This window comes from Harpia harpyja, chromosome 13 (assembly GCF_026419915.1).
Source record: "Harpia harpyja isolate bHarHar1 chromosome 13, bHarHar1 primary haplotype, whole genome shotgun sequence".
Taxonomy (NCBI): Eukaryota; Metazoa; Chordata; class Aves; order Accipitriformes; family Accipitridae; genus Harpia; species Harpia harpyja.
The window spans coordinates 13,012,490-13,025,037 of NC_068952.1; the positions used below are offsets into that span (position 1 = coordinate 13,012,490).

Sequence of the window (12,548 nt, forward strand, 5' to 3'; positions counted from 1 at the left end):
ATGGTAGACGTAAGCAGGTGCATAAAGAACAATTATTTACTGTCTAACCCACTAATAAAAGAAATAAGTATCAGATTAAACTAGCAGCAGATGTGTTCAAGATCAGAAGTTTTCAAGAGTAAAAGTTAGAAATCAATGTTCTGATTTTATAATACAAACTCCTACTGTACACAGTCTTCTCTGCTAGCACCATTTAAAAAACCTGCTTAGTTCAGACTACAAAACAAAAATACCTGTAAGATGTGTGTCAATCATACAGAACCTACCACTTTTCACATCAAAGAATATGCTCCTCTGCAGAATGTAACCTATTAGTTCACAAACTCAACACTCATTTGCTGTCTTACAATTAACTTTCAAAACCATCCCAAAGTTTCTCCATCTCACTCTAGAGACAGGTTTACACAGAAATCCGAAAACATCTCCCACCTTCAAAAGTTAAATACTCAAAAATTAGGAAGTGCGAGGATTAAATGCTGACTTGAAATCCACTTCAATCCCCAGGTGCACATTTAGTTTTATATACAACATAGGACCTTTGCCTTATGCAGTTCAAAACCTGACAATATTCAGGAAAAGCCTGAAGTATCAGCTGTGGATCCCTCGCACCATTCACTACAAAAGCTGCAAGAAGTGTAATTGAATCAGGCTGGGAATAAGGTGAAGAGAAAATATGACCTAATGGTTAGAACAGTTGAAAGTTCTCTGGAAGATAGCAAGACTCTCCTCTCTTACAGATCCCCTGTATTTTGATAGGCAGTAATATAAGCCAACATTTTTAATCAGGTAGCAACTGTGCATTTGCTTTCCTGCATGCCCATCTTGAACGCCAAGAGCTCCAATTTGCAAAAGTGCTAAGCACTAAAAATGAACAGAATTCAAGAAGAATTTCACTCTGAATGCATCAACTGTTCTTATATGCAGCATGATAGTTTCATCTTGGCCCATGGCGAGCTTGTCAAAAAGAAGTGTGTAGAGCACTAGAGGTTAGATTTTTTTTTTTTTTTTTAAAAAGGTAGCCCACTCTTACCTAAAAGGCAAGAGAGACCTAACAGCTTTCTATTTCAATAGATCCATAACACCACAGTGATGATGGTGTAACACAAATCCAACCAGGAAATTGGTAATTTTGCATACAGCACAAGGTTTTACTGCCATCAGCAAATAATGCAGGGAATCATCCTCACAATGACAATAAAAAAATTAATACCGGGTAACACTCGCTGAATAGCTTCCACTACGGACAGTGAATGAGCATAAGACAGCATTAAACAGATTCTGTGTGGCTGATCAAATCTGATACCCTGACATTTGATCCACCCCACATTTAACAAAAGTGTTTAAAAGTGGGCCTAAGTACAAAATACGGCTTCTTATATTTAGGCTTTATTTAATACTTCTGCTGCTGCTCAACCCCTGCCCTGGCTGCACCAACTTGGATTCACAAGCACTACGGCCAATTCAGATCAGTGCTAACTTAAGGATCTCTGTGTCATCTTACACCCTTCTAGTACATGCTGCAGTGACACCTGAATATCCCAGGTAACTTGGAAGTTAAGATAAAACTGTTCCCTGAGCCAGATTCAACCTATGAGCCAGGTGTATGATACTCCTACCTAAGCACTGTACGCAGCTCATTGCTCTTTTGTTTTCTTTTCTGGATTCTGGCAATTTGCAACTAGGGATAGTTTTCATGTAACGTATATGAAGCAGTGTTCTAAATCCTCTCTCTTCTTATATCCATAGAAAAAAAGTAGGTTCATTTTGTAATTTTTGTCTTTGTTTCCCAAGGAAATGAGGGTTATATAATTAAACAGTTTGTTTCCTGCCCCATCCTTCTATTGCTTACAAATTCACTGGCTAATTTAAGCCAAAATTGACAGAAAGTTTTAAGAACTTAATGCTTTTAGGATTCTATGTTTCATAAAAAATCAGCAGTCAAATACGACATAAACACAGACCCCACCAAACACAGGGACAGCCAAACAGCTGAGAAATCCACACACAGCACACACAGCTGCAGCTGCCTGCTCCCAACCAAACAGCTGGCAGATGAGGAAAGAGAGGGAGGACAATCTTGTCAGAAACATCAGAGAGCTCAGGACACTTCAGAGACACTCAGGAGTTATTCACAAGCCTAGATACACGACGAGGACCTTGGCATACTACATCCAGAACGGCAAGTGTTACACTAGTAGGATCACAGGGGAAAAATATGGGAAGCCATGTTCATTAGTCTCATTACTCTAGCAATAACTTATTAGATGACAGCACCACCCTGTAATTCTTTCTTCTCTAGTAGATTCCTTTTATCTTTACGGCTCATTATTCTCTTTAATACTACTTCTCAGTTCTTAACACCAAACTCCTCACAATGAAAACCATAGGAAAGAGTTTAAATTAAAAAAGAATTAACTCCATCTGAAAAGGTTCATCTCTAAATGTATTCCCCTCCTTGAGAGATGTACACTTTTGTATAGCCTATACCATGTTAAAGCATGTTCAAGTGCAGCCCAAGAACCTGGTAAAAGTAAATTCATAAGGATATGCAAGATGTGCAATTCTGCCTTAGGTTACAAAGCATCCCACTGCGACCTTTACATTTCTTTTCCCTCCTTCATGCAACACAATGTGATTTCTGCTGCTAGCTCCTCACCCAGACCTCAATTCAACAGAATTCTTAAGGCAGGTGCCAAAGTTTTGCTATTGCTCAAAAAAGGAAAAGCAGCTTAAAGAAATCAAATTAATGCTGCCATGAGAAACATTACCATGGCAATGCTGAAGGATTCTCAGAAGTGACTCCTCAACACTCTCTCTTCCCAATCCCAGCAAACCGTCACAAGACCCGAGGCCTGGGCAGCTGCAGGTGAGAGAATCTTAAATCTCAGACTGCCTGCCGGTCTGGGCTTACTACTGCTTTCAGTTTGGCCTTACTCTCTACCATATTTGCAATCCTCCCCATTCTGATACTCTCCACATTAGATTAATTTAACCTTTCCCTATGAAAAAGTGGAAATATTAAGCAATAAAAAACCTTGCATCATAAAATAGAGCTCCTACTTAATACTAAGACTGATTTTGTTTTGGAAGAGAAATATACTGAAATGACTGTAAATACAAGTCTCTCAACTCCTTTGAGCCAAAAGTTTTCCAATTGGGTTGCCCTCTGCTGTTTCCTAGCAAATCCAAGATTGCCTGACCTATGCTAACTATATATCTGATGTCTTTATAAAGATATAAAAAAGAACATGTTTTAACATGACATTAACTTTATAAAGAAAAAGATGTAACTGTTCCTGCAATCACTAAATTAAGGCTTTGAACTTGGTCACATGAAGGATACTTGTCTTTTAAAAGTCTGTCAGTGATCATAATGCAAAAAAGTAACAAAGCATTGTCACTGAACAAAATGACAATGGTCATTCGCCATGGCCAATGGCTCCCCGGTTCTCTATAACACTTGATACAAAAGCCTCACTTTTAAAAAAATTGGGGGTTTTAGTGTTAGAATCAACGTAAACTGGTACCGTTTCCAGTGTCGCTTTGTCAGCATACTTACAGATTTTTTAAGAACAACCAAAAGCACTTAATTTCTTGCAGCTAACAAATCCTATTTTAATTTGAGCTCTTTTTATTTTGTGTACTCTTCACATATAACTGTACATGTCCTGCTTTGAAGGAGTTTTGAGCTATTTTATATTTATTCTTCAATCAGGAATTTTCAATCTTGCTTATTTCCCATGCCTTTACCAAAAAAAACCTGGACAACTGCAGTGTCTTTAAAATGGAGCAAAGTATTTTCTCTGTTTACTTAATTAAATACATTTACAAATTTACTTGGACACAATGTAAATTCTGTATTTTGACACTTTAGACAGGAAGCCCTGTGGTTTGATCCTGACTTCAAGAGTTAGTATTCACCCAAATCAAACTCATATTTTTAAACACTGCTGGCCAGGAAATAGTACTGCTAAACAGTCAAGGCAAGGTACTGTTGCATAAACAGGAGGGAGAGAACACCAAGATGAGGAATAAAAATTGTAACACCTACTAACAAGTCTACAGCATTCAGCTATTCAGTTGAAAACAAAGAGGATGCTGCACACCGGCTACAGATTACAGCAGAAAAATAGATTGCATTTTCTGTCTGTGGGAAGAGTACTAAATCAAAACCTAGCAGATCACTTTCATGATTGGATTTTTTTTTATGCTGCCTCACATTTAACTGTAAACTATGCACCCAATTTTCTCAAGAGCTTCAGTCCCATTTTGGCAATTTCACAGAAGTATCCACAAGATGGGCTATTTCTAAAGTCTGGCCCTAATGAGAAGTGTTGCATTCTTTTCAAAGGCTAGATTGCTTAATTCATTCATGAGTTTTTGCTTTAAGAAGTAATACCCTGAATCCTCTGAAAATATTAAACATGAACTTCACATTATGTGAATATTTTCAGATCTAACAAATTCTCACAGATTTCTGGGATAATGCAGCCTAAAATGAAAACAGAGACAGATTTTGAAGGACTGATGTATTTTTTTTCCAAGCTTGAGTTACATAAAAAGTCCAGACCCAGCAGAAATTTTTGCTATCTTCTTGATAATATTAAGAGGGCTTTTCAGCAGAAAAGAACCTAGCCAACTTAAAGCTGGCCAGCTTAGACTCCTGGTGTGCACAGCTTCCAAGACAGGGTGAACACGCAGCTTTGCTTGCGCAGTGCAACTTCTTACAGAGGCCTGAGTTACTAATTCAAGGAAACCGACAGCACAGAAGCATCCCACATGCAAAACAAACAAGAACAGTTTGGTTTTCGCCCCTCACTGTTTTCCTGAATTCTTCAAGTTATAACAACAGATGCTTTCAGAAAGAAACACCAGGGTCGAGGAAGCAGCATACCTTAGGACCTTCTTTTGCTGGAAATAAAGTTCTAGGATCTACTATTTTTTTTAAAGTATTTTTAACGAGGTGTAAAGTTAGTCTCAGAATCGAGGGAAGGTTTCAAAAAAAAGCTTGGAAACCCTGCCTTTTAAGATGATCATCTCCAAACAAACCCAACAAGTGTCTAGTACATCTCACTCTTCTATTGTTGTTGTTAAGTGATGACTAGAAAGATCTGCGGACGCAGGCTTCTGTGCAGCCTGTTAGCTCTCAGCAGCCGGGCAACCGGCAGAGAGCAGGGAACCTCCCTCGCCTGGGGAATCAGTTTTCAGAGACTTCAGGGCCGGGAGGGACGATTACTTTTAACGCAGTTGGCAAAGTCTCTCCGGGGAGGATGGATAAGGCTGCGCACGTTCAGCAGCTGACATTTACAACCAGGGTGCGGGCTGTTCCGAGACACCCCCTCGCTCCAGCGGTCTCGGACCCGGCGGCGGGCAGAGGCGGCACAGCCCCGGCCCCTCAGCCAGCCCCGGGGGGAGCCCGCCCGCCCCCGCCTCCCCACCAGAGCAAGGGCGGCTCACGGCACGGAGAGGATGCCTTCGTCCTCCTCAGGTCCCCTCCGCGGCGCCCACAGGCGCACGCCCGGCAGCCTTGGGGCAGGCGGCGGCGGCGGAGGAGGAGGAGGAGAAGGAGGAGGAAGGATGCCGGCCACCGCGCCAGGGATTATTTACCCCTGCCCGGCTCCCAGGCACGGAGACGGGAGGAGGGAGCAGCGACACTCACCTCTCCCCCACGCACGGAACAGCCCCTCCGCGGCAGCCCCCGCCGCGGGGCCAGCCCGGGGGGGGAAGGAAGGGAGAGGAGAGAAGAGGCGTCCCCCCGCCGCCCTCCTCAGCCCGGCTCCGGGCACCGCTGGGCGGGGGTGCCGCTCGGCTTCGGCGCGCCCCCGCCTCACGCCGCGGTGGCAGCCCTCTCCCCCCCCCCCCCCCCCCCCGAGCCGCCCCGCTCCCCGTGCCCGGGGGAGGAGAGGGAGAGGAGGGGGCTGGGGGAGGGGAGCGATTCGGGGCGAGAGGAGCCCGTTATTGGCCTACTTACCATCAATCGCCATGATCCCCGGGGTGGGCCGTACCAAGTGGAGCGCACGCAGGAGAGGCGCTGGCAGGCGCCGCGGCTGCGAGACGGGAGCGCCGCGCGGGGCCGGGCGGGGGCGGCGGGGCGGGGCGGGGAAGGGGGGGCGGGCCAGCGGAGCGTGCCGGGGCGCGTGACTCCTCCCCCCGCCGCCAGCGCCCTGCGCGCGTGCCCGCCCGCCCGCGTTGGAGCGGCGGCGGCGGAGGCCGTCGAAGCGGCGGGGCTCGCCGGCTGGGGCGCGCGCCCGCCCGCAGCGGGATGGAGACGCCCCGCCCCGCCCCTCACCTCACCTCAGCGGCCGGCGGTGCGGGAAGTCCTGAGCGTCCTCCGGGTTTGGGGAGGAAATGCTGATATTCGTCAAGGGAAGAGCTCATCACTTTCCATGGTTCTGTTCCGTGGGGTTTCTTCCCAAAGCTAGTGGCTGAAACAGAAAACAAAGCTGTTAAACCGCGAGCGTCAGTCAGGCTGTGGCTCCATAAACATCTCCAGAGCTTCGCACGCCCAGCACCTGCAGTCAAGTGGGCGCAGCTTCCCCGTGTTTACACAGGTACGGCCGCACTGAGGGCCCATGCAGCCCTGTAAAAACGCTGGGAAAAGTCATACTTTAGCTAAGTAAAGCAGCTGAAAGACAGGACATGTCAGCTTTAAAATTACCCATGTGGCCTTCACTTGCTCCACAGCGCAAGTAATACATCACGACAGGGTGCCACTGCACAATCACAGACCTTTTTTTTTTTTTCCTCCCATTGTACCTCTGACTGACTTGGTGCACAAGACAGGTGGCATTTAAGAGTGAATCAGGATCCTGTGGTGAACAGATACCATAAATCTCAGGTTTGATGGCTTCCGTTTCTCACCGTAACGTTCTGTAGTCACAGCATCCAATTTCCTATAGATTTGGAGGTGTAAAACTGAAATAACATTCTGTCACGTGGAGCCACATTCACAAGCATGCTACGTATCTTCAGAAGGGCTTGACACCTTCAGATTTACAGCAACCTTCAACAAACGCTTGAAGTGAATTTGATGCTAAAAGGGATTTGAAGAAATGAGAAAGGGTTAATGGATCTGCAGTACTTTACACAGGGGGGTTTTGGCGGGGAGGTGTTTTCTTGTTGAAACTTGGCTATGGCAGGCACTTCCCTGTGGCTACACCCTCTGTGTGCTCCTCCTTTCCCCCCTCAGGTGCTGCTTCAGTTGTTACCCTTTCCTCTGTCCTGCCTGCCACCGGTCCTTCCTCTCCCTTCCTTGCCTTTTCCTCACCTCCCTCACACTGGGACCAGCCTCTCTTCCCCCAGGGGTCTGGAGTTGCTGTCCCACGCGGGACATCCTTCTGCACTCTCCTCCTCGCCTCCCAGCAGCTCCGTGCAAAAGGAGCAACATGGCGAGCAAAGAGGACAGGGTTTTGCGAGGCCCCATGGCGTTTACCATGGGGATCCTGGGAGCCAGAAGGATGTCTGAGCCGGGCTGTGCATGGCTCCTGCGACTAACAAACAGCCAAGCAGATCGGTTGTATTATGGATTTTATATTGTGAAAGACAACGGGTTATACGTAAAACTCTTGTTGCTGTGTAGGAAAGTCCCGCTAACATTTGGAGCTATAAGGAAACAGAACACATCAGTACATGCGAACAGGTTTTTCGGACACGGGCTGGCAGAACATAGGAAGATTTTCACAAGATCGTCAGGAGGAATATCTTTGGTACCAACATATTCTTTCTGCCAAATGTAAGTCCCTGTTCAAATCCTGGAAGCATTAATCTCCTTCAGGCTAGCAGCCTTCAGAAATGTTTTGTCATATGGAAAAATCAATGTGTTTTCTCAATTTCATTCTTCACCTCAGTTAGAAAAAGCAACTTCAAAGTGAGGAGTTTAAAAGCAAAGTCAGCTTGAGCAAAATGGCCATCTTGGAAAACATGAGTCCCAAATGACAGACATTTGTCCAGACAAGAAGCAACTGTAAAAAGGATCTTAAAAGAGAAAATGTCAGCAGAGCTTAATGGCAAATACATTTCTCTGTACCGGCACTGACATTTACCTCAGATACCCTGATGATTTTCTGTTCGTTCCTAGAAAGTGTTCCGGCCCTGAAGTTTTCTGTACAGTTTATCTTGATAGCCATCTTTCTGACAATATTACTGTATTGAGCACAGGAATGAAGACTCCTGTGGGATCAAGTACATAGTTAGAGTTATTATTCTTCTTGACATTATTTTATTTCTCCCCCTGCTTTTGGCAGCATCCCCGTACAAAGGAAGTACCAGTCACTGACGTCAGCAAAACTTCCCAGAGCACAGACATCTACCCATACGGAATCCAGGATTCAGGCTGTGAGATGTTTAAAAAGTAATCTAAAATTTTTGGACAGCCTCACATGTCATCACATTTCTGTGATTCATGTATGCAATTAACATAGTGGGATGCAGAAGTTCCTATCATTGGACAAACTCTTTTTGAGGGTGAGGAATGAATACATGGTTGTGATGTAGTAACATTACAACTGGAACTCTTAGTCCAGCCTTTTGGTTTTCAAAACGTGAAAGAAACACATAACTTCTACCAAAGTAGTGATTTGCTCAGTTTGGAAAAACAGTTTCAGGACATGAGGAACAAACATGGTTCCACATCAACAAAGAGATGGTATGAAAAGCATCTGTCAAGAACCGAAACATGACTTTTTAGAGCTATGCTGAATCAAATCAGTTCCATTTGTGCTTTAGTTTCACAAGCACATGTTTAAAATTTCTAAGCTTTATTCAAACATCAGATACTCCTGCCCACCACCTAAGACTCTCATGTTTCAGTGTTACCAGGAGCGACAAATCTTGAACAAACTTCCAAAATTCAACTATTTTTGTTTTTTCCCGTGGTATAATTGCAACAGTATAAGCTATAGCTTCATCCATTCCCTGCATGAAGGGAGCACAGTTGATCAGTTTGGATGTGTCAGAGGCTTTCTACTAAATCTAATGGGCAATTCTTTCTGCTGAAAGCATTTCCATGTGATCCTATCAGTCTGTCATTTGCAAAAAAGGACAGCTGCACACAAACATGACTACAGTGCAACATGAGACCTTAAGTAATGGTGATAAATCAGTAATGTACAAACAATTCACAGGTTATCAAGAGTTTCCTATCAAAGGGAAGAACTATCACCTGTTGTGACAAAAAATTTGCCGACAGCAATATAACTGACACGTATAGGGTAAATTTTATCCCATAAGCCCTAAAGTTTTCAACAAACTACCTACACAGGAGAAACTTCTCCCACTGCACTGATGTGAAACCCCCTTTGGCAATTAAAATTGAAAGCTGCTGGAAACTTTGGCATGAGCGCCATAGAAAGGTAAATACTTTAAAGATCATGAAGGTCTCAGTTACTGGGAAAACAAGTACAGTAACAGCATATTATGTAAGTATATATATGAGATATAGTATAGTTATATGTAGCATGGGAAATAATTCTGTTTTAAGACCATGTCTGTTTAACATATCTTAGTGCCATTGTTTATATACATTCCTTGTGTGTGTGCAGGATATAAAAATATTTGCTTTTTCTGCATAGAACTCTGCAATGATTTTTCTCAAAACCAGCAAATATTTTATATGAGATTACCTCTTAATTCTAAATCATCTGATCCTTGTTATAAACTGATTCTTTGCACATTTAAGGCATGATCCACTCCAAATCTATTTGGATTTTCTCTTCCACCTTAGCCATAACCTTAGTATTAAAACAGTTATGATTGAAGAGCCTATGCTTAATGAAGACATAGAATATATGAAAACCATAGCATATATGAATGAAAAGACTAACTGAAGGGTTAGAAAACAAAGGCTATCAGTAACCAGAAAGATTGAAGTCCTAGATTAGTAATCTGCTAATTAAGATGCCAGACAGATAAGCTATCTCTAATTGTCATGATGTGAACAAAATGTGTTCACAATTAAACAAACAGTGGAAGAAAGCTTCAAACAGCTGGATGTAAATTTTCCAGTGGAATGTTGCCATTTCATTCAGATGTAGGTACTTGGCAGAAACATAATGATTTCATTGAAATGCCATTGGGGAGGGGGGTGAAATTAAGAGCATATGCAAGGTCTTTCATTTCAGAAAAAACTTTTAATCTCAAACCTTTTACTTCATATTATATTTTAACATAATATTGACATTTAAATGAACCATCTTGATTTTATCAATATAAAATCTTTCAGCTGGAAAACTCAACCCTTTGTTGAAATTTCACTTAATGGGGTGTTCCAAGAGTGTGTGTGTGCACATGCACCTGCACCTCCCTCTGTGTGTGTGTGTGCCTTTTCTCTGCTTGTATGTCAATCTGGAATGAAAACAGATTTTGAAAGAATAGATCAAAACTCCCACAAACCTGAAATTCTGGGTTTTTTTAATCAGGAGCCTTACAAAAGTCCCAGCAAGAAGCAGAATGATGTACAGTTCTATGGTATTCTACCCTTGCAGATTATTTATAGGAATGCAAAAAAAATCTGGTGCGGCAATGTTGAAACAAAGAGACAAACAGACAAACACAAAAGCTCTAACCCCTAATGTTGAAGTTAAAACATGACCTCTGAAACATCATCAAGAGATATCTCCCAAAGATATTGTTGCTTAAGCAGAAGAAAAGATGGCTAAGAATTATAATACGGTGCTGTGCTCTAATTGATTTGGGATATCAATTTACAACTTTCCCTAAGAATTTTTGGCAGCAATTTTGTGAACACTGCCAATCAGATTTGCAACTTAACATCCATCCAGATTAGTTTCTCACACAAAGTGTTCTTTATTAGGATATTAAATACCTGACCTTTCAATATTAAGGTTTGCATTACCAAGTTGTTGACACTAAGTAAATAATCTGTGACTCGTACTTAGCTTCTCATAGTTTTTGAAAGCTAGGAAAGACAGCCTGGGCCCTCTGACAGAAATTGCATAGCTACATCTGGTAAGAGCGATCTACCAGATACCCTCAAGTCTGCAATTGTTGGAAAAGGATCATAAACCTGACTCTTGAAGCAAATTATTTGGCCAAATACCACTCAGTGTGTAACTTTGTCTTCATGAATAAATGATTGAGAAACTGGAGAAGAATATTTCCAGCAGCACCTTCCTTCTGCCAAATTTGGGACTCCACAAGGTCAGATTTCTAACTAGGATACAGTCGGAAAAGGTCCCATGAGCTAAGGCAAAGAGCAAAGATTTTTGTTCAGTTTCACATTGTTAATCTATGGGCAATGCATCTGCTACAGAAGTAAAAACTGAAAACATAAATAAAAACGTGATTTTTGGTGCCTAATTATTCTAGCTGATGTTCAGCTAGCCACAAGTCTCATGCAAACTTCAGAGCTGGATAGATTAGATAATGACTCTCATTGGTACACTTGTAAAAAACTTAACTGGCTCAAGTTACTAAAGTAAACATTATTCCACTGTGTTGCCTTGCACTGTTCCAAAACAAAAGTGTCATGAAGATACAGCTAGGACTGTTAAATGCAATTCCAAAGAAACGTGCCTATCAATGAGCACAAGTGCTCGTACAAACCACAGAAATCATAAACTAAAACTGTGCCAAAAAATCCTGTGCCAAATTAATCCAAAATCCATGTGGACATGCCAGTTTTTCCATGAGCAGCTGAACTAATGAAGTGGGTTTCCTGCAGACATAGTTTTTCACCACTTACCTCCATCCCTCCTCAGTGGGATAACCCTAGCTCACCCCCATCACATCCTCTGTTATATCCCCAGTGATAACAGCACATGTTGCAATTATTCCAGAGCTTTGCACATGCTGTTTGAACAGTCAAGAAGCTGTTGAACAAAAAGTATAAATGATGAATTGTCTTAACTGATTAATTCTCCTGGCCTTTTTTCAATGGGGGCACTAATTTCATTCTCTTTCCTCTACACAGAAGTTAGTTTCCATGAAACTAGACGGAACTTAATTATTTCTGGGATCTTGATGAACTCAACCAACCGTTTCGAAGCTGAAGCTTCCTTCGGCTTTGACAGGTAGAAGCATTTGACAAAGAGGACATGTTCACATAAGCCTCATTTGCTTGGGAAATCAGGCTAAAAATCTCAAAGCCCAGCAAACAGCCTACACAACTGCAGCAAAATATGAAAAATGAGCCATTCAGTTACACTTACAGAACAAAACATACAATTTAATACAAATTAACAGCAACAAAACCCCTTGCTTTTTCAAAGACAGGTATCACATATGAATCTCCCAACATAAAAGTGGATGGGAATTACCGTGCTTTCTTACAGAACAGTTATGTGGACTTCTAATTGGAGAAACCATAGCATACAACGATGATATGAAAATAGGCCAATACGTAATATGAACGAATAGCCATTCAGAAAGTAATGTCTATTTTTTTTATGGAATAAACCTTCTTCGTCAAAAAGCCATCAAAGGTAATACCAGGGAATAAAACCAAATTCAATTTCCGTTATTCATACTTAAAATATTAAAAGGGGATGGGAAGATAGGATCCAGCTCTCCTGGAGGGCTATTTTTAGAAA

General features: G+C 42.4%; 1 protein-coding gene across 3 annotated transcripts in view; it reads right to left on the bottom strand.

Annotated features, from left to right (window-relative positions):
* SYT14 (synaptotagmin 14) overlaps positions 1-6,083 on the bottom strand; it is a 93,290-nt gene extending 87,207 nt beyond the window's left edge. For all 3 annotated transcript variants that reach the window (XM_052806204.1, XM_052806203.1, XM_052806202.1), the window contains exon 1: positions 5,972-6,083. In XM_052806204.1, coding sequence (XP_052662164.1) covers positions 5,972-5,984 — 13 coding nt within the window. In that variant the 5' untranslated portion in view covers positions 5,985-6,083. The remainder of the gene's footprint in view (positions 1-5,971) is intronic.
* Between the last annotated feature and the right edge of the window lie 6,465 nt (positions 6,084-12,548).